The sequence below is a fragment of the Triticum dicoccoides genome, chromosome 5B (assembly GCF_002162155.2).
Source record: "Triticum dicoccoides isolate Atlit2015 ecotype Zavitan chromosome 5B, WEW_v2.0, whole genome shotgun sequence".
NCBI lineage: Eukaryota > Viridiplantae > Streptophyta > Magnoliopsida > Poales > Poaceae > Triticum > Triticum dicoccoides.
In genome coordinates, this window is record NC_041389.1 from 501,211,781 (window position 1) to 501,233,669 (window position 21,889).

The 21,889-nt window shown below is 47.8% G+C and overlaps 2 protein-coding genes and 1 long non-coding RNA gene across 6 annotated transcripts; 2 read left to right on the forward strand and 1 right to left on the reverse strand.

Moving 5' to 3' along the window:
- The first annotated feature begins 2,666 nt into the window (after nucleotides 1–2,666).
- On the forward strand, nucleotides 2,667–5,116 carry LOC119311163. 4 transcript variants are annotated; one of them, XR_005150897.1, is made up of 4 exons: nucleotides 2,667–2,908; nucleotides 3,001–3,167; nucleotides 3,476–4,695; nucleotides 4,811–5,116. It is a non-coding gene; the product is annotated as an uncharacterized LOC119311163 (long non-coding RNA). The 4 variants fall into 4 exon arrangements; XR_005150895.1 differs by having other exon boundaries at nucleotides 2,673–2,908; nucleotides 3,476–3,619; nucleotides 3,720–5,116; XR_005150896.1 differs by having other exon boundaries at nucleotides 2,674–2,908; nucleotides 3,476–3,619; nucleotides 3,748–5,116.
- Nucleotides 5,117–8,502: 3,386 nt separating this feature from the next.
- Nucleotides 8,503–10,450, forward strand: LOC119311162 (2-alkenal reductase (NADP(+)-dependent)-like). The gene is made up of 5 exons (XM_037586797.1): nucleotides 8,503–8,774; nucleotides 9,020–9,197; nucleotides 9,399–9,565; nucleotides 9,690–9,772; nucleotides 9,884–10,450. The coding sequence occupies exons 1-5, from the start codon at nucleotides 8,550–8,552 to the stop codon at nucleotides 10,260–10,262; spliced, it is 1,032 nt and encodes a 343-aa protein (XP_037442694.1). The 5' UTR covers nucleotides 8,503–8,549; the 3' UTR covers nucleotides 10,263–10,450.
- Nucleotides 10,451–11,991: 1,541 nt separating this feature from the next.
- On the reverse strand, nucleotides 11,992–17,785 carry LOC119311164. The gene is made up of 5 exons (XM_037586799.1): nucleotides 17,496–17,785; nucleotides 16,731–16,834; nucleotides 13,089–13,922; nucleotides 12,845–12,988; nucleotides 11,992–12,750 (listed from the first exon to the last, which is right to left on the reverse strand). Exons 1-5 carry the CDS (start codon nucleotides 17,566–17,568, stop codon nucleotides 12,367–12,369), a joined length of 1,539 nt encoding a protein of 512 aa, XP_037442696.1. The 5' UTR covers nucleotides 17,569–17,785; the 3' UTR covers nucleotides 11,992–12,366.
- Between the last annotated feature and the right edge of the window lie 4,104 nt (nucleotides 17,786–21,889).

Consider the following 21,889-nt stretch of genomic DNA (forward strand, 5'->3'; position numbering starts at 1 on the left):
CATCCGAACCTTTCCAACGCGGACCCCCTCTTAATAGTACGACTTTCCTACGACTCACACCACCGAAAAGAACCGTAGAAAAGCGCCGTCTTCAATAGTCTTCGAGGGGCACCAAACCGTCTTGTGCCTAGTGACGAATTGTCTGAGATACTCAAGGCACACGATTAGTCTGCAAAAGCATTGTCATCAATCACCAAAACACCTTAGGGATAAATATGCCCTTACACTTGGGATCTCGAATGACCAGACCTTGGTCTACGACAAGATCGGATGGAAAGTTGATGGTAGGGAAATTTATATCCCACCCACCTAGCCGCTACGGTCGAAGATTTAACCGACATACTCGACTACGCCTCCAATGAGGCAACCGACATGGATGCATATTTCGGTGATCTGCCTGGCGCTCCCAAATCCAACACCGACAACTGGACGACTACCTCCACCTATGACATCTACATGGTGGACACACACAAGAACGATGAGTAAAAGGAGGGGAAAAGGATGCCTCCAGATGCTGACAAAAGCGTGGTAAACGCACTGGTAGAGGAGACGCCGGTAACAACAATATGGGCAGTGGCACTCCTGGCAATAAATACCATCTCGGATGGTGCCGGAGACTAGGACACTAGCGATGGCGCCAATGGCCTGGCCAATGGCGACGACCCCATGCCCGATCAGGGCGACGACACCACAAGAATGGAGGACTCCGAGAACCTTTATGATCCCAATGATAGCAACTATATGCCTGAATCAAAGAGAATGTTAGCCTGGGTCTGGATGAGTTCGTGGTCCTCGAGGATTTCCTCGCTTTAGAAGCTTTGCATCGGATGCTCATTGCTTCTGCCCACAGCATCAAGAAGGGGCATGAGAAGCTTAAAGCCGATCAGGATACACTCAATGACAAGTAGGTGGAGGTCCTAGCAATCGAGGAAGATATCGAGAAAAGACATGCGGACCAAAACAAATCCTACCCATGACGTTGTCTACTTCCAGCATTCGATGGCGAAGTGGACGACAACCTACCCTATCAGCATAATCAAGCTGATTAGCTGAACCGCCCTCCTTGGGGGCGGAATAGACCTAGGGGCGGGCTTCGAGACCCCCCTGCAATCCCTCACCGTGAAGGCAGAAATCTGATCCCGTCCGCTCCACCATATGATTTGCGCGGTAAATTGACCGCACAGCCTGCTCCGTCACGATCCATTTATGGGCCGAGAGACCGCACACTACGCCGAATATCAAGCATGGCTTGACAAGCATGACAGGACCCGAGATGATAGCCATGCTCAGACAACAACAAACATCCGACAAGCCGTAGCTCGGGTCCGAGGATCGGCACACCCGATGTGTTTCACAGACAAGGCCATGCAACATCAGTTCCCTGAGGGCTTTAAACCCGTCAACATCAAGCAATATGACAAAACAACTAACCCAGCTGTGTGGATCAAAAACTTCCTTCTCCACATCCATATGGATTGAGGAGATGACCTCCACGCCATCAAATACCTACTATTGAAGCTTAAAGGACCAGCGAGGCATTGGCTCAATAGCTTGCCCGAGAACTCTATCGGCAGCTGGGAGGAGAACCAACTTCCAGGGGCCCTACATTCGGCCTTCGGATACCGACAACCTGAGTCACATCAAACAACAACCTGGCAAATCTGCCAGGAAATTTTGGAATCGGTTCTTGACCAAGAAAAAATCAAATCGTTGACTGTCCAGATGAGGAAGCAATTGCTGCTTTCAAGCACAATGTTCAGATGAGTGGCTGGCCTGACAGCTCAGACAAGATAAGCCAATAACCATGGCGGCTCTCACCGCTTGCATGATACGGTTCTGCGTAGGAGAAGACAGCTGGTTGGCCCGCAACGCTAGCCATGTCGACGACCCTGGCATCTCCGAAGTGTGCGATGAGAATGGGAAGCAGAGACGCAACAAGGACAACAAGCGTCGGCATAAAGGCAACAATAGTGACACTGATGAGGTGACTGTGAACAGGGGCGGAGCCAGGATTTGGACATGAGGGGGGGCGAAAAGCCGACGTTCACAAAATTCATGGACTATCACAATATTTTAAGTCTCACGATAGCGTTGATGACAAATCATAGAATATTTGTTTGAAACTACAAAAGAATAGTACATTTTTTTTAGGGGAGAATAGTACATTTCTATTAACTTACTAAGCTCTACGACCACCAATGTTGAACAAATTGATAACGTGAACTCCTGTATGTTCCTTACCATTATAGAAAATCATGCAATGTCGAAGAAAATCATTTTGTTTCAAAAACCTGTGTTGACTAGGCGAAGAAGTTCGTTCGGTTGTCACGGCCTACACTAGAAGATTTATGACCAACCATAGTAATCTATCAACAAGTTAGTATGTTGTAGTTTTACTTGTTTAAAATTATCCAACGGTCAAATCGGCAACCGAAGACGAGATTTTTAGCTTTAAATGGTTGCAAACATCTAGCTAGAAATGGGCAAGTTGATGGACGTGGAGTAATTAAGCTCGAGCTCAAATGAGCTCGTTATCCTGGACGTTCGACAGTGCATCTGGATCTGAGCCATCTGTTTATACAAGCGTTGGAGTGACGCTAGAAAAATGCACACTGTAGATAAATACATTCGCAACAGGGCTGAGGTTGGGCCAGAGTTAACATTGGGGTCGGCGTCCGTTAGTCCCAGCGGAGGTGGGACGTGGATCAGAATCTCGTGTCCCTGCTTGGTCCATGGCCCTGGAAGTTAGCTTTTCCGTCGGGTGGGGACAGGCAGACAAATTGATTGCAGGATCCAGAGTGTTCTCTGCCCAGAGCGGTGCTCATTTGGAAACAGGGGAGTCTTCGGCGGAGAGAGAAGAGCGCCGGCGGCGATCCACCATGGAGTTTCCGATGCATTCAAGCGGCAGGTACGTAGATCTTTGTTTCCCTGGTGGTTTCGTCGCAAATCTTACCCGTATGGCTTTGGTGGCTGAAAGGATTTGATTTTGGCTTGAATCAGATCCAGTGTCCTTGAGGAACTAGGAGAGAGCTTGGTGCAATGGTGCCGGCCGCTGTAGCGCCTGGGCTGAGGGGAGGTGCTACGGTGGAAGAGCAACAGGTGTAGCAGCCAGGAGCGGTGGATAGCGCTGGTGTGCAGGAGGGATAACCGCCTGGTTGGACCAAGAGGTTAGTGTTGGATTTGTATTTCAATCAGTAAAATAGGAATTTACATAATAGTTGGAATGAGTGGGTAAATCCTGCCATTAGAACAACTAGTGATGTTGCTGTCAGCAAGCAGAACCGTGTTTACTGAACCCAGGCAGTTCATATGAGAAAAATGTTGATTGTCGATTTGAGGGAGTTAATATGTGAATTTGCTACGTTTGCAGTGATATTCAGGGAATCATGCTTACTGCCCATGAGACATTTCATATAAGGAAATGCTGGTTACTGAAATCCAGGCAATTAATATGTGAAGTTTGATGCGTTTGCAGGCTGGGGATTAGGGCTGAGGCACCGAGAAGAACACCCTGCCCAAATCGCGTCAGTGTGTTTGAGAAGGCTATTCGGAGTTATGCCGACAACCCAGCCGAGAATGTGATCACACCAGTGCTTGGCACTACTTTCAGACTCTTTAGGTTAGGCTTATGACTTCTATAATTTGTACTCATGGGCGAAAGGCTTCGGCATCCGATATGAGAAGAGCCGGCTGAATGTCGAGAGGACGAATGCATGCAGGAAATAGTGTTAATTTAGTTAATCTCAGGAAGGGAGTGTCGTGCGGATGGCTTTAGGGAGGGACAGATCCCCACAAGTCTCAGAACTCTCCACGGTGAAGATGAATCCACATGCCCCTGGATGGAACAAGAGGTAAGCCTGATGCTTGTTAGTTCATTCCACCGTAGGACATAGGAGGCGAATTCAGTATGACAGGCAGGTGGGATGATTTAGCGTAGTAATGGATGTGCAAAAAGAATTTAGGTATGGCCAGGTAGTTGGTGTTGAAAAACCATCATGTGGAATGGAAAGGAAGTTTGTGTGGGTTGTAGTATGGTGAAGCACATGCCAGTTCCTGGGCTGAAAAAATTGTACAGATGTAGATGCAGGCAAGTTCTGGCATTCCTGTAGGTAAGAGCCACAAAATTTTAGTTGCATTGCTAAGGCATGTTTTGATTGATCGTATTTGCTGTCAAATTTAGTATGTTCGGCCGTAATGAAGCAAAAAAAAAGCGGCTGTTGCAGATTGAGGACTGGATGGAGCTGTTGCACCTAGTAGAGCCCCGTGTCCATCGCACGTCAGTGCTTTCGAGAAGGCAGTGCGCGGTTATGCTGAGAACCCCAGTGCTGCCGTATCTTTGAGTATGATTCTCTTTGAATAATCATAGGTTTGGTCTAACTGAGGAGTTCCCAGACTACGCTCGTTGTAGCTAAGAGTGGCAGACTGTCATCATGCTGACAGAGGATGGACGGCTTTGTTTGGCCAGAGTCGAAGGACTCAATCTCCATCTGTTGTCACTGATGGCGAGCATCGATGGGCTCGTAATATGGACACATGAAAGGCTCCTAGATCTCGAGAAGTTTCTTGCGCCGGAAGTGGTGGCGACATGTATCTATGGAGTACAGTATTCACCTCTGGCAGCCTATGGTTCTATGGTCTGCTGTAAGTCATTTTTATACTGAGATGGGCAAAGAAATGCGAGAACATGTTTAACTGGTAGAAACTGTTCTCCTAGTGTTGTTTGAACTTGCAGATATGTTTTTGCTGATTTTTTTGCCTAACGAGTAGCTAAAATTGGCTCCGCTGATGAAGTTTACAACCGCCTGTGCAGGTACCTAGGTCATGTTCTTCGTCATCGTGAAGCACAACTTACTCATGCAGGGTGCTCAATCTCTTGCCATGCCTGGTGATGCCGTAAATGCTAGGCAGTCAGTGTGGCTGAAACAAACTTGTACTGCCAAATATCAGCATCAACTTGCAAAAATGCGACAAAATAATCATGCGATGTCATCTTTAGTGATTTCTACAGATGTTATCCGACTGTGAGTTGCTTGGTATAATGCATGTCATCATGTCAGATCGTGTTGATGAGAAGTGCCTGTTCAATTTCAATGGATATTTGTTTATGCATTGTGCTTTCTAGATATGTGTTGTTCTATACTCTGCCATTGTGATGGCGAGGCAGTTCTGATGCCAAAAATTTGTGCTGCTGATTAAAATCCTATGAGGATGTTACACTATGCTCTGCTATCCGAGGGTTCGAAAATGTGATGGTTTTTTTTTTTCTCCAAAGATTTAAAACTATGTTTCAGGCTTTCAGCCGGATTTAGAGTTTTGGGTCCATCCCGAGGAGTGCTAGCATTCCAACTTCAGGAATATATCCCCACCTGCATCAGGAATCAACAGATAGCAAAGATGTTTGTGATCCATCCCGACTGATGGTGTTCGTTTACTTGTGTCTCTGTCCTCCCTATATTTCAGTGAACAATTTTGCATATTTCTTGTTGTGCAAAATGGATCCAGGTGCCCGTGGGCTAAAATTGTGATAATATTCAACACAAATAGATGTCGAGAGGTAGAGGTAGTGTTCCAAATGGAACTAAGAGGAGATCGCGACAGCACCACCATTGCTGGCACACAATCAACTCATGATTTCAGCACACATGGATATTATATTTTTGCTAATTTTCCTTTTATCAATCCTACACCCAAGGCAAAAATTGCCGTCTCTAACTCGCCTAAGTCGTAACAGCCATTTCTTGCTGAAAATTATTAGCAATAGCGACGTCCAAAACTACATCAAGCAGTACAGCTATGAGGTTGATTGCCACCAAAGCAGGCCGCGCATGCTGGAGGTTCGTCAGTGCTGCTTGCCTGGCGGTGAACATGGTGCTCCGGTGAGAAGATTGCTTCAGGCTCCTGAAAAGATCTGTCCCATGAAAGCCTACGCTGGAGAAAGTTGGCACCAGGAGGGCTTGAAGATCGTACTGAGGACCCACGGAGAACTGAGCGAGCTACTTAAGTATCAGTAAATTTCAGGAAGCCGCAGAGCTCAGCCTGCGAAAAATGCGAATCGGCTAAAAGGGGTCAAAAGTGTTGATCGAAAAAAGCATATAAAAAAACAGTCAATTTTTTAATTCAACATTACCACTTTGATGACGCACTTGTAGAAACGAGATCCAGGTCTGGCGCCGTCGACGGAGACGAAGGAGATGGCGCGCCGGCCGCAATCTGGGCATGGCACCACCGCACCAGCGGCAGGATTTCTTCAGGTGCTGACGACGGAATCAGTTGAGCTGTTGGTGCAGACGGGCGGGGATCGCCATTACGGGTCCGAACTGGAACAGAATCCATGTACGCGGTACAGGACGTGGGCCCCGACCTGAGCCATCAACCACAATCCCTACGCCGTCTATGCACGGTTACTGCCATGTGTGGGCCAGGATCAGAAAACAAATTTCTTTACGTTGCTCATACGGAGAAGTATACACACGGGAGCGTGGATCTCGGTGACTGCGGAGGGATGGGATATCGGTCGCATATGAGCTCGAGCGCAGGTAGGCACTTTCGCAAGTTGATACTCTAGTTGAGTCCGTTCTTGACTAGAAAATACTATATGATAAAAAAATCCATCATTGTGCATGTATTAGACACATCAAATAAGTCATTTTTTTAGAATACACACAAACATGTCATTTATTAAAGAGCAGAAAGGTCACACAAATAAGTCATGTCGTGGGTTGAAAATGCACAAGATACTACAGTTCATGAAAGCATGATAATTATTAATACATACGTGTGCGTAGTGTTACCTGCTGCCAATATATTAATCATGGTCATCTAGCTCCGACTTCTAGCTGTATTCATATTCAATCCTGCCCATCGACATTGGACAAGATCCTCGATAGGCCTTGGCGCCTTGCCAAATTAATGGCACCTCAAATAAACCCGCAAATCACTCAACCCAGAACTTATGGGTTATAAAGCAGGCCGACAAGATCGCAGCCGATAACCCAGGCAAGGGCCAGCCTCGTAGTGAGGATGAGGATGAACCCCCAAGGCCAAACAATGGAGGCCAAAATAATTCCCTCCCAAAGTAAAGGATGTAAACATGATTTATGTTACTCACATGCCTAAGGAGAGGAAGCGAGCACTAGGTGATGTTTACGCATTGGAGCCCGTAGCGCCAAAATTCAACGCCTGGTCGGCTTGCCTGATCACTTTTGACCGATGAGACCATTGACGAGTGATATTTTTACACTCATTCACCTTTGTTCAAACCAAGATATTTTATTTAAAAAGAGGTATTCGCTCTGACGACTAATGAATGCAAGGGCTCCACAAATCCTCTCTTTGATGTGTTTTCATAGGAAATGGGCTAGAAAGGGAAGAAGTCACGTGTGGAAAAGGAAAGGAAGGAGAATGGAGGAAGAAGGAATCCACAAAAGGCGTTTATGCGGAAACAGAGCAAAAGACGGTGTTCCATGCGCGCTTGTATGAGCACCCGTATGGCATGAAAACTGAGGCAGGTCATCCACCTGAGCAACTTTTATAAAGGGGACCATCTTAAAATACAACGAGGGAGGCCAGAACGGAGCGTCTACAACAACCACATCACCATCATCTTCATCCCTAGCCGCGGCCATCTCCATAGCCACCATCACCACTATAGTGCTTCCTCATTTAGTTCATACTTGTAATCGTGCATCGCACAATTCATCCATTGTATGATTTGCAATCAATCAATCTTCAAGATGTGTCCTTTAGTGTTTTCTTCTTGCGATCTGATCTACATGCTTGAGTAGTTCGGTAAGGTATGGAATGAGGCATGAGCCTTGCAACTCTCTATATTAGTCTCTTTTCTCTTGTTTGATTTTGTGCAAAGGAGCATATACTCAGATAAAACTACTCTACCTTTGGTTGAAGATAATCTTGACGTCCATACAAGGCTCACGTGAACACCATCAATGTTTGACGTGTCACAACATCACAACAATCGTATACCAGATGGTCCAGGTGAAACGCATCGTGAACCAGCCACAGTAGATCGAGTACAAAATAGAAAGACAAGAGTTAACTCATGAATGAAGAACGGTGCGGCAAGACGCGCGTCACACTCTGGCCCCCTCTTCTTCACGCCGCACGCATTAACACACGTGACTGCTGTGTGGCTCGCATGAACACCACCGGTGGACACCAATACTGCGACGTGTAACAACGTCACAACAAGCTCCGGCCAGATGGTCCAGATAGGACGCACCGGGAGCCAGCCACATTAGACCGCGGGAGCCAGCCACATTGGACCGCGTACCAAAATAGAAAGAGAAGAGACGAAGAGCGGCGCGGCAAAGACGCGCGTCACGGTCTGGTGTCGTCCAACGCACAACGTATACCTCACAAGTCCGGCCCGCTGACAAATCTCCGGTGCGGTCCGGTCCGGTCCGGTCTTCCCCGGCCCGCGCCTCACGCATTAAAAGCGCGCGCGGCTGCTCCCTCACTTTCATAGTACTCCATATCTACGTAGACTACTGCAGATCACCAACTCATCGGCGCGTCCGAGGAAGGAAGCAATGGCGGAGGTGAGCAACAAGAGGGTGATCCTGAAGCGCTACGTGACGGGGTTCCCCTCCGAGGAAGACATGGAGCTCGTCCCCGCGACGGCGCGCCTGGCCGTGCCGCCGGGGTCGGCCGCCGTGGTGGTCAAGAACCTCTACCTCTCCTGCGACCCCTACCTGCGCAGCCGGATGTCCGGGAACGACGAGCCCAGCCACGTGCCGGACTTCGTCCAGGGGGAGGTACTGCCGTCCTTTAATTTGTTTTAACCTAGCATCAAACTTGTTGGATCTGTAGCTTGTGGTTCGCATGAGCAGAACTTGCAATAGCTACTCTGTTACTGTTTCACGGAACAAGGGACAGCCGACAGTAATCTGATCGGCAGTTCTGTACATGGATTTAGCCTTTTCTTTTTCTAATCTGAATTTTTCCCCACCTGAAGCTGAAGGCATGACAATTTGCTGCCTCCGTACGTGAACCCTGCCAGGTTTTAACTACTTTAGGCGTGAGCAAGGTGGTGGAATCCGGGCACCAGGATTACAAGCCCGGTGATCTGGTGTGGGGATTGACAGGATGTGAAGAGTACACTTTGATCACGGACCTGCAGTCACATTTCAAGATCAACCATCCTGAATTGCCGCTTTCATACTACACAGGAGTTCTTGGTGAGTTCACTTTTATTTGTCACAAGTTAACCAGGTCTGGTTATCATTATACTCCAGTAATTTATTTGCTATTCTGAAACCGGAAAGTTATGGTTTCATTTCTTCGTAGACCTTAGTCTGCTATAGAATCAATCAAATGTAACCTTGGCTGCTATACTGGCTAGTATATTTTCTCTGACTGCTGGAAACTTGATAATTCAGGCATGCCTGGCCTTACTGCCTATGTTGGATTTTTTGACGTGGCCAAGGCAAAGAAGGGCGACTATGTCTTTGTGTCGGCAGCGTCAGGTGCCGTTGGACAGCTTGTCGGGCAGCTTGCCAAGATCTCTGGCTGCTACGTGGTTGGTAGTGCCGGTTCTGATGAGAAGGTTTGTGCCTACTCATTTGAGCACATCGCCAGACAATGAGTAGTTCTGTTCATACTGATGTAATTATGTCACTGCTGTTGGCAAAACTTTCTATTTTGTTGGAATAAATTTGCCTTCTCCTCAGGTCAACCTCCTAAAAACAAAGTTCGGGTTTGACGATGCCTTCAACTACAAGAAGGAGCAGGACCTGGACGCCACACTGAAGAGGTTAATTGCAGGGCCCTTCCCTAGCTACCATATACTCTTGCGATTCTTCTAACTTCCAATGAACAGGGCCAGATAATAAAGAGTTCTGCGTGCCATGATACTTGCTTTCAGGTGCTTCCCGGAGGGCATCGACATCTACTTCGAGAACGTGGGCGGCGCAATGCTGGACGCGGTGCTTCTCAACATGAGGATGCACGGGCGGGTGTCGGTGTGCGGGATGATCTCGCAGTACAACCTGGAGCAGCGCGAGGGCGTGCGCAACCTCTTCTGCATCATCACCAAGCGCATCCGCATGGAGGGGTTCATCGTGAGGGATCACTACGGCAGCTACAGAAAGTTCGAAGAGGAGATGGCCGGCTACCTCAAGGAAGGGAAGATCACCTACGTGGAGGACGTCGCCGAGGGCATCGAGAGCTTCCCGGCGGCGCTCATCGGGCTCTTCTACGGGCGCAACATCGGAAAGCAGCTGGTGGCCGTCGCACGAGAGTGACGTCGCATGCCAGGAGCCCTCCTGGATCGAGAAGTACTGCTGCGCGTTCAGAGACCAGAATTCAGATACAGTATATGTAGAGAAGTACTTGGTCCGGCTTTGCTGGATTCAGGTGAACCAGGAAGCTGGAATGAACTATAATCTTTGCTAGCTACTACTATATTAAATAAAAATAGGGATTGATGGTACTCATCCTGCACTCTTGCCGCAGCCCAGCAAAGGGCCAGTTTAGGCGACGCATTGTATAACACACAAATTTTGAATTACAGAAGGGATCCCATTACAGAAACATAACAAGTGCTTCATCTGCACCGCCCAATCTTCACAGAGAAATCAATGACCATGACTTGCAGGGCCGGGTTAGCTACCGAAGAGAACCTTCAGAATCCGAGTACGTCCCGTCGGCCGTCTCCAGAATCCGAGATTGTATAGTATGCGTTTCCCCGGCTTCCGTTTTCAACTGGGTTTTTTAAGGGTCAAGAAAGAAAAAGAAAAACTAGGGTTTTGCCTGCCGACACCGCCGCCATCCACCTCTCCTCCTTCCGAGCATCTACGGTCGCCGTCGCCGCCACCGCCGGCCCTCCGATGGAGGGGCCGCCAGATTGGACGGCCGCCCGGGACCGGGAGGTTTTCATCAACTACTTCGAGTCCAAGTCATGGCCGTCGTCGTCGAGCCCCTTGGTACCCGTCGACGACCCCGCGACCTTGTTCGCCAACGCCGGGATGAACCAGTTCAAGCCGGTATTCCTCGGCACCGCCGCCCCCGATTCGCAGCTTGGCAGCCTGCGCGGCGCCTGCAACAGCCAGAAGCGCATCCGCGCCGAAGCACAACGACCTCGACGACGTGGGGAAGGAGGAGGCCATCGGGTATGCGTGGGAGCACCTGTCGGATTCTTGCCTTCGCTCCCCCTTTTGATGCTAGTTTCTACCACACTGCTGTACCTCTGCAGCAGATTATGGATCGGTAAAGTTTAAGTGAAAAGTTTAGGTTCTCTTTGGTGGTTTCAATGGTGAGTGAGATTAAGCTTGTGTTTTTGTGATGATGATGTAAGTAGACAGTAAGCACGAGATGATGCAAGACGAGGGTCTGTGACTTATGTGGTAATCTTGTAGTAGTTTTTAGTTTGTCTTTCGCACATGTTAATCCATTGGAGAGAGCTGATATGCGATGATATATACAAAGTTGCAGTGAGATTTTCATGTCAATCAGTTTTCGGTTTGTCTAACTCGCCGTCAAATTTATGCCTATGGCCAGTCCTGTGTTGGTCAGTATCATTGCGCGCGTTCATCGGTCTATATGCATATGCGCCTTCTATCTTTGTTTAGTGTGCAGTTTCTATTTTTTTTTTATTCTAGAAGCATGCGACTTGTAGCCTATGTGCATGACGTTGTGGCACACACTATGTACTACTATGTTTCATAGCTTTGAACACAAGATGCATATTTTGGTAAGGCAGAGAGGCAGGTAGGGTTCTTTCTATAGGTTACCAAAGAGGATACATGTACAAATGTCTTCTGCATATGAACATAGACGAATAGGCCATGTGGGGCTACGAATCAAGCATCAACCTTCCATCGTGGCCAACTGATACATGAGCAAAATATATCCTCACAAGACTATGAACTTGAACTAATATCGTTTCTACACAGCCAAACAGACTTGAGAACAACAGTGGCACCAACATAATGTGCATAATAAGAGAACAACAAGACTTAAGAGTACCCACTGGCCACTGTATAACAAAAAAAATGCAAAAATATGCAGTAAAAAATAAAAAATGTGACAAGCTATGAGAAGGTATTCAAGGAAAGCAATCCTAGAACAGTCACAACCATAACATGTTTACAACAGACGATATCAAACTAAACAGAGTAATCACGCTCATATCAGATCACATCTAACCAGTTGTTCTCCCGAAACCGCACTTTTGTCTCACTTCATGTTTGAAAACACCCATATTCGAGAAAGGAATCCTTGACCCTCATCAAGCCCTTCAAAAAGTGGGAGTGTATAGGTTTTACCTTCACCTAAAGCATTTTAACGTAGTAGAAATTAACATATAAGTAGGACACTGTGTTACTATATCGTCAGATAACCTGGCATCTAAAGCTCAACAACATGGCACTGGCTGCAAGGCTCCACAACAGTGAACTTCACTTTCGGTGGAACAATTCCCTCGATGTATGTCTTGATAGCCAAGAGCCCGCGACGAGCTTCCAAGATGGCATCCCTGCGCATGCGGAAGCATTTGCCAGATCTGTTGACAGAACACCTAAGGTAATCATATCCTTCCGTGGTGTCCAATGTAAGACACTCAAGTGACTCTGAACTCTCAAGAATATGACAGGTTAGCTCAACCAAGCTCTTTGCAGAGGAGAAACCAGCAATAGTCACATTCTTGAGCTTGTCATGGCGGTGCTTCGGCATCTGCCTCCGACCTGAAGGATCTGCCAAAATGGATGGATGTTGCATGCTCCCCTGGAACCCCTAAAGATGACAAGCAGTTCTACCATAGTTAAGTGATCTATTTGAAGCGCAGGATCTGGAAAGGAAGATATCTTTGCAGGGTGAACAAACTTACATTCAAGAAGAACGTCTCCAATGAAGGAGAAGCATCAAAAAATGATATCAGAGAACAATAATCATAGGCTGGGGCCGCAGCAAGTTTAACAGTCAAGTGCTTGAGGAATGGAAATTTGCTACCGACCATCGGTGTATTGACCGTCTGCATAAATAACTCAGATTAAAAATGCAAGTGCATGGCTACTGTAATATCATAATACCCATTTCAGTAGTCCATTGTCACCAGAAAATTCGTAGTATACCTCAAAATATGAAAATACAGAAAGTGTTTCAAGATTTGGCAAGGTGGACGGAAGATTGGCACGAGCCTCACAGACAGCACCATGACAGTGCATGTCTAGGGTCTTCAATTGCAATGCTTCTCCAAACGAGAGTTGTACTAGCCGCTCACCACTAAACCAAAATTTGGACAAACATTGAGCTTCAATCTCTATTGTCTGCAGCCTCTTACATGCAGACACTTCAAGGGTGATGAGCCGCTGCAGCAGGGAAGGTATCTTCAGTCTAATTATCTTGCTGCAATGGCTGAGTCCCAACTGCTGCAAAGCAAAAGAATTGTCCAGAAGGCAGGCTAGCTCATTTCCTGTAATATGGACATAACACAGCGTAATTTGAGTCAAACTTCTCAAGCCAAGTCCGACTGTTGGACAGAACACACACCTGGAAAGGAACAGACACCGAATCGAGTTTCCACTTCCTTCAGATAAAAGTGACCATGGGAAGTTGTACCTTTTATGGCCCACAGAAGGAATAACAATGAGTTCTTCAATCCCAGGTGTGACGGCAATCTGAAGCCAGCGATCAAGAAAACAGACCCTGGTCTTGTTATCATAGAACTCAATTCTGACTTCCTTCACACCAATGCCTGGGTGTTCTATCCAAATTCTGTCAACTTTGTAGGTGAGATCTCTTGCTTTACCATCCTTTTCACACACATCTTCATCAATGCCTAGTGTTTTTTTACTGAAGGTGAGGCTGGTATGGCGTCTCCAGGAATGCATAAAGGTACGAGAAACGCAGGCAGCTCGAGCAGCATCTTGCATTGGCATTAGTGAATGTATATGCCACCAGATGTCCTGCATGTCATGCACACATGCGGAGACAGAAACAGAACATAAGCAAATGATTATTTCAATTGGGGAAAGAAAAACAATACGACCATTTGATGTACATTGTACCCTAGTTGGTTGCACAATGTGCAATGCAATACAGAGTGAAACTATTGTCCTTTTTGTATAATTGACATACAAAAAGAAAATCATTTAGAGACTAGTTTAAAACAAAGTACTTCAACAGTGCAGCAAAGTATCCCACTTATGCCTTTCGTGAAATGGATCGTTTTCCAACTTATGCTATCCTAAGAGCAACTCCAACACGCCGACCCATTTCGTCTGCGTGCGTCCGTTTGGGTCGGCGGGGATAGAAAAGTGGGCCCAACGCACTGACCCAAACAGACACGCGTCCGCTTTTCGTCCGCCTGCCGACCCATTCCCGGCCCAATTTTGAGCCTCATTTGCGTCGGCGCGGACACGAAATGGACGCGCGCGGCGCCCACCTACTCCTCCCTTGGCCCGCTAGTTGGTGGCATATTGGCCCTCCTCTCCCACCCAATATCGACAGCAAACCCTCGCCCTCCTCAGCCACGTCGCCGCCGCCGCCCATTTCCGGTGCCTCTGCCAGCAACCTGTGCCGACACACCTCCCCCCAACGCCGCCACCTCCCAAGTCGCCGCCAACACCGTCTAGCCGCCGGGGCACCGAAGCTTCCCACCCCCACCTCCCGACGCCACCGCGAGCAGGAAGTCGCGTCGCCGCCCCGGCCAGCTCCTTCGTCCTGACGCCGGGACGCTCGTCGGATGCCAGCAGGCTCATCGGACGCCTCCAGCCAGCCACCTAGTCCAAGGGAGGCGCGCGTCTCTTCGCCGGCCAGCTCCTTCGTCAACGCCCAAAAACTGTTCGACAGTTTGCCAAGGTACAAAATGGACTCCGCCGATGAGTTCTTTTTCCACAATTTCCTTTGCGACTCCGTTGATTCCTCGTCCGACGATGAGGAGGAGATCTTGGCTGCCGTGTTGGTCCATCACCACCTTAATAGCCAACGGCCGTTGTTTCGTGGCTCGATCCTGGGGCACCTTCCGGCGTTGAATCGCAACCGAGAGAGCGGGCATTTCCTTCTTTGGAACGACTACTTTGACACAACCAACCCGTTGTTCAAACATCAGAAATTCCAGCGGCGTTTTCGTATGAGTAGGAATCTTTTCAACCGTATTAGAGAGGGGGTAGTCGGATACGATGACTATTTCGAGTGCAAAGAGGATGCCCTTGGAAAGATTGGCTTCTCATCTTATTGGAAATGCACTGGAGCCGTCCGGATGCTTGCATACGGAGTGCCCGGTGATCTCATTGATGAGTACGTCCGTATGAGCGATTCTACATGCCTACACTCCATGTACAAGTTCTGCAAGGTTGTGATTGTTGTGTTTGGCACTGAGTACTTGAGAGAGGCGACTACTCAAGATAGAGCCCACTTGTTGGCGCTGAATGCCAGCAGGGGCTTCCCAGGGATGCTGGGCAGCATAGACTGCATGCACTGGGAGTGGAAGAACTACCCTTCTTCTTGGCAAGGGCAGTATAAGGGCCATGTCAGGGCTTGCACTGTCATACTTGAGGCCGTGGCCTCACAAGATCTCTGGATTTGGCACTCTTTCTTCGGCATGGCCGGATCACACCATGATATCAACGCGCTTCAACGCTCGCCGGTGTTTGCAAGGCTTGCCGAAGGCAACAGCCCGTTGGTGAATGTTACCATCAACGGCCACAACTACAACAAAGGATACTACCTAGGTGACAGTATCTATCCTCAGTGGACCACTATTGTGAAGACAATCCCCAACCCTGTCGGAGAGAAGAGGAAAAGATTTACCCAAGAGCAAGAGAGTGCTAGAAAGGACGTCGAGCGTGCCTTTGGTGTTTTGCAATCTCGATGGGGCATCGTTTCCTGCTAGGACTTGGAGCACCAAGAAGTTGTGGGAGGTGATGACTGCTTGTGTGATCATGCACAATATGATCGTAGAAGATGAGCGTCCGGAACGTATGTACGATCAAGGGTTTGAGTTTCAGGGTGAGAATGTTGTGCCTGAGCATAGAGGAGCGGCAACGTTTGAACAGTTCACCCAATTTCATCATGAAATGCATGATTGGAAACTCACATGCAGCTGCAAAATGATTTGGTTGAGCATATGTGGGCTCATGTTGGCAACCAATAGATGTATCTTCTTTTCACATGTATTTGAGACAATTTAATTTTTATTCGGCTTGTAAAACTATGCTTGCATCATTTGGTTTTGAAACTATGTTTTATTTGGTTGTGAAACTATGTTATTTTTTATATGTTTGCTTGTGAAACAATGAAATATGTGTGCATATTTGTTGAAAAAAGGGCGGCCAGCCGGCCACGCCGACAAATATGGGTTGGCGTGTTGGGCACATTGCCGACCCAAATCAAAAAGAGGGCGGACGCCGAGCGGACGGCCGACCCAAACGGACAAATAGCGGACAAAAGCGTCATCCGTTTGGGTCGGCGCGTTGGAGTTGCTCTAAACATGCATACTTGCCATGGTTCTATGTTCACTCATATGTGGCTATGATCATGTGTTTTAGGCTTTTAGAAAAATCCAAAGGACAGTACAGAAATCTCATATGTAGCTTTTCACCTTTTTCTACAAAAGAAGAATATACGCAAAGAGAAGGAATGTTCTAATCGTGTTACTTGCCAGCAGATTTATGTTTCATCACTATAAATTAAACGTACAAAAAAACAAAATGTTCGACATTGATAATTTACTTGCAGCACAGTTCTTCTGTCATCAGCATCTTATCACATACCTCCGGAAGACTCGGCAGATATTTCATTCTTCTGCCACCTTCAGAATTACCATCTTGCTGGAGGGCTGGTGACTTTCTTTTAGGCACTGAAGAAATCAATCCACCTGCAACGCACGATGCATAGTCATAGACAGCTTGCGCATTGACAGAAGAAATCAGCAAACTCAAAACACATGGAAGCACATGGCGAAATCCACTGTGTTTCTCTCATTCAATTTTGGTCAACAATAGTAATGGTTTCAGTAATATCCTGGTACTCCAATCCCTTCAAATCCCCATTTATCCTCAACCCACTAGGTAGGGGTAGTGTATTGGGTATTGAGAAAAATGCACTAGAGTTTGGGGATTTGTGGGGAAATATGGGGATGAAACATGTGAAATACACTAGAACCAAATGGTGTTTTGGGATATGTGGGGATTTAGGGGTTTGATCGGGATAATCCCCACCAATTCCCTAAAATACACTATTACCAAACAAGGCCTTAATTTGTTGCTGCTGACAACCCAAATTTTATTTGTTCGGAAGTAAACAGGCATACGAACTAAACGAGAGAATAATCTTGCTATCACCAAAGCAAGAATTCACGCCCAAACGCGAACGGAATCTGGCATTGCCAGCCGTGGAGCAATATTGAATAAGACTATCCCCTTCTCGGAAGGGGGACAGCATACGAGGGCACGCATGTACAGAATATCGGGGGAGGGGGGCGAGGAGCTGAGAGAGAGGCGGCGGAGGCGGCGGCGGCGGCGGAGGCGGCGGCTTACCACGGACTCGCGTTTGCCGGCGGCGCCGCTCCCGCTGCATGGAGATGATCCGCTGCAGCGCCGGAAGCCCCATGATCGATTCGACGCCGACGACGCCGCCCTTGGCCGGGGCACGAAAATCGTTCCCCTCTCTCACCCACCGCCGGCGTCGATCACGCGATTTGTTTTTCACCGGAAAAAGAAGAGCCCGAATCTAAACCTCGACTCTGAATCCAGAAAGCGCGAGGTGGATGAAATCCCTGCCACGACCACGAGTCCAGGAAGAACGCGAGGCGTTTGGCCGCTGCACAAGTGGGTCCTCCCAAAACATGTGAGCAGACGATAGTTTGGCTTCTCCCTACGGGTAAAACACATGGGCTGTCACTGAAAATTCACATATGGATTTAGTTTGATCGCTCAATTATGGCTAAGCTAGGTCTTACTTTAACAAAAGGTTAATAATTTGTCACTAAAAAGGTACTCTCTTTGTCTCATAATATAACATGTTTTTTGACACTACACTAAGTAAAAAAACATCTTACATTATGGGACGGAGGGAGTAGAATAGAGTTGTCCGGTTAATTAACGGAAATCCGGGCGAAAACCGTTACAACACACCCACAAGAAAGGGTACCCGGGCGACCTGACACCAACAAGATCACACACACCATCAAGAAGAGGGCACCGTCGAGGTTGCATGCATTGTCATCGTCATCACCTCTCCCCGAGCAAGCGACTCCGACTTCGCCGCAGACGACCCGTCAAGACCCCTTCGAACGAACAACACACGGCGACAACTCTAATTTTTCTGATGCGCTTCATTGGAGAAAGTTGCACGCCTCGCACCAACCTAGCCCGACACAACCTCCAAAGAGCACCGTCCGCTCAAACCACCCTCATGGGGTCATCGTTGCCGCAAGGGCCCCGCTGCACACAGCTCCAACTTCTCTGTCATAGTGAGAAGCAAGCATACACACACTAGTTTGCGAATCGGGCCGCCGACATCAGAAGGACAAGCAGCGACCCGGCTCCACACTCCATCATCGTCGTCGCCACACACGTCGCAACACCAACCACTCGCATCACCGGCTGGGCACCTGCCACCCGTGAGCCGTGCAAGTTCATCCCAATTGAAGGGCGGGGAAGAATCACCGGCCTTCAAAGCAACAACAAGAATGCAGGCACGGAAGCGGGACCGCCACCCCGCCCCGACTCGTCGAGAAGGATCTGCAAGACCGTGGCCCCGAAGCCTACCGACGACGTCGCCGCGGCTGCCACTCGTCGGAGACTCAGCCTCGTGGTCGCCACACCCCGTAGCCGCAGTGCCGCGCCACAAGGAGGCGAGCCTCCCCACCGCGAGATCTTGCCGCTGCAGAGAGGCCCCGCCGCCGCCATCCGTCGGCCGAGCTTAGCCCGACGGACTCCTCCGACAACGGCGAGGGAAGGTAGGGAGGCGGAGAGGGTTGGAGACGGCGCTCGATTTGGATCCGCTCGTGCTGTCGTGGAGGCAACGCGGGAGACGGGTGTTTTGGGACACTCGATCTGCACAAACCGGCATCGCCATTCTTGCTACAATCTGCGTCACGCCTTTGAATGAATTGCTACAACCGGTAACACAGCGAGGTGCAACAGGCAGCATGGCGAGCTGAATGAATTGCTACAACGGGTAACATGGCGAGCTGCAACGGGCAGCATGGCAAGCTGCGTTGGCTCAGCAGCAAGACGTTTTTTTATGGAACCAGTCGATTTTGTTGTAACCGACAAGCCAAGATGTTGCAACGGCGAGCTGCGGCTGACAGGCTGCAACCAACGAGCGTCAGCACCAGCGAATGGCATAACAGTTCAAAATGGTGAACGGCATAAAGAGAACAAATTAAAGGAGTAAAGAGTACTCGCCGTAACCAAAAAACAAAAATATGCAGTTCAAAAAAATGTGACAGGCTATGAGATGGGATTCAAGGAAACCAATCCTAAAACAATCACAACACCACAAACCAGTTGTTCTCCCAATACCACACTTAAGTCTCACTTCCCATTTGAAAACACCCAGATTTGAGAAAGGAATCCCTGGCCCTCATCAGGCCCTTCATAAAAGTGAGGGTCTACAGGTTTCACCTTCACCTAAAGCCGTTGCATCTAGCCCTCAACATGGCACTGGCTGCAAGGCCCCACAACAGTGAACTTCACTTTAGACGGAACAATTCCCTCGATGTATGTCCTGATGGCCAAGAGCCCTTGCCGAGCTTCGACGATGGCATCCCTGCCCATGGGGCAGCCATAGCATTTGTCTGATCCGTTGACAGAACACCTAGAGACACTATCTCCGTTGGTGGTGTCCAGTGTAAGATATTCAAGTGACTTTGTACTCTCAAGAATGTGACATGTTAGCTTAACCAAGCACTTTGCAGAGGAGAAACCAGTAATAGTCACACTCTTTAGCTTGTCATGGTGGTGCTCCGGCATCTGCCTCCGACCTGAAGGATCTGCAAAAATGGATGGATGCCGCATGCTGTTCCACACCGCCTAAATATGAGTTAACAGTTCCACCATAGTTAAGTGATATATTCGAAGGGCGAGATCTGAAAAGGGAGATATCTTTACAGGGCGAAGAGACTTACATTCAGGATGAATGTCTCCAATGAAGGAGAAGCATCAAAAAATGATATGAGAGAACAATAATCATAGGCTGGGGGCGCAGCAAGAACAACAGTCAAGTGCTTGAGGAATGGAAATTTGCTACCAATCATTGGTGTACTGAGCATCTGCGTAAAGATCTTGGATTAAAATTATGCAAGTGCATGGCTACTGTTGTAATATCATGATACACAATTTCAGTAGTCTATAGTCACCAGAAAATTCGCAGTATACCTCACTGTGTGAACATATAGAAATAGTTTCAAGATTTGGCAAGCTGGATGGAAGATTGGCACGAGCATAACAGAGAGCACCACGACACTGCATGACTAGGGTCTTCAATTGTAATGCTTCTCCAAACGAGAGATGTGCTAGGTGGTCACTGATAAACCGAAAATTGGAGAGACATTGAGCTTCAATCTCTATCGCTTGCAGCCTCTTACAGTTAGACACCTCAAGGGTGATGAGCCACTGCAGCAGGGAAGGTATCTTCAGTCTAATAATCTTACTGCAATACATGAGTGCCAACTGCTGCAAAGCAACAGAATTTTCTAGAAGGCAAGCTAACTCATTTCCTGTAATACGGACATCAAACAGCTCAAGTTGAGTCAAACTACTCAAACCAAGTCTGACTGTAGGACAGAACACACACTGGTAAAGATTCAGACACCGAATCGAGTTTCCACCTCCTTCAGATAGAAGTGAACATGGGAAGTTGAACTTTTTTTTTGCTCACAGAAGGAATAACAGTGAGTTCTTCAATCCCAGGTGTGACGGCAATCTGAAGCCAACGATCAAGATAATAGCCCTGTTAATAGGCCCTGTTAATACAATCCCTTTTCTGCCATGTAACACCTGCAAAATTTTCTACCAACAATCTGAAGCCAACGATCAAGATAAACAGCTCTAACAAAGCGTGCCTCTAGAGAGAAATCTTGCGTGACCTATACTCTATTATTCATTTGATTTTGTTGTCTTACAAAAGGAAACAGTAGTGGTGGCTCTCCGGCAAGGATCGGCAAAACAAATAGAGGTAGCAATCGAGGTGTTTGATCGTGCAAGAGGATAGGCACGTCTAGAGCGACGCGTCACAAACACCTGATGGAGCACATCAGTGGAAAAGCTCTAGCGGTGCAGTTGCTTCAGCCGCCTGTGAAACAAAATGCTTCTTTAGTATGTTTGAAAACTATGTAGTTTTATGATATCACATGGGAAGTTGTTTTGTATGTAGGTGTTTCCCTCCACCTTGCTATTTCGAGTTTTACTTTATTTTGATGTTTAGTTGGTGACTGTTGTATCAAGCTTTGAATGATTTCAATGACGAAAACGAGGATCAATCCCTTTCTTCAAGAAAAAAATGGGGAGTTTGGTCGCCACATTTACCCCACGTGGTAGATCGGAGGTGATCTACCGAAAGGTGGCATGCAAGTGAAACTTACAGTGTGGCGCGGGATACACATGATATCAATACTTACCCCACCTCCCCTACAACATCAAGTAGACCAAGGGCGAGGAAAAACCACATTAAGAAGGCAAGGAGAGAAGGTGTTTGCGCTGCCATTGCCTGGATGGCCCTACCAACCATACTACTGAAACTAATAAAGAAGATAATCATTTAGACTACTACATGCCAACAATTATTCCCTAATCCAAACTCGTCGGCCCTAGTAGAGTAGACCCAACCCAACATATCAACCAACCTAACAAGCACACCTTTCACGTAATCATGCTTTATGCCGACTAAACATTTGCTAATGTGGAAAGTTATATATATATATATA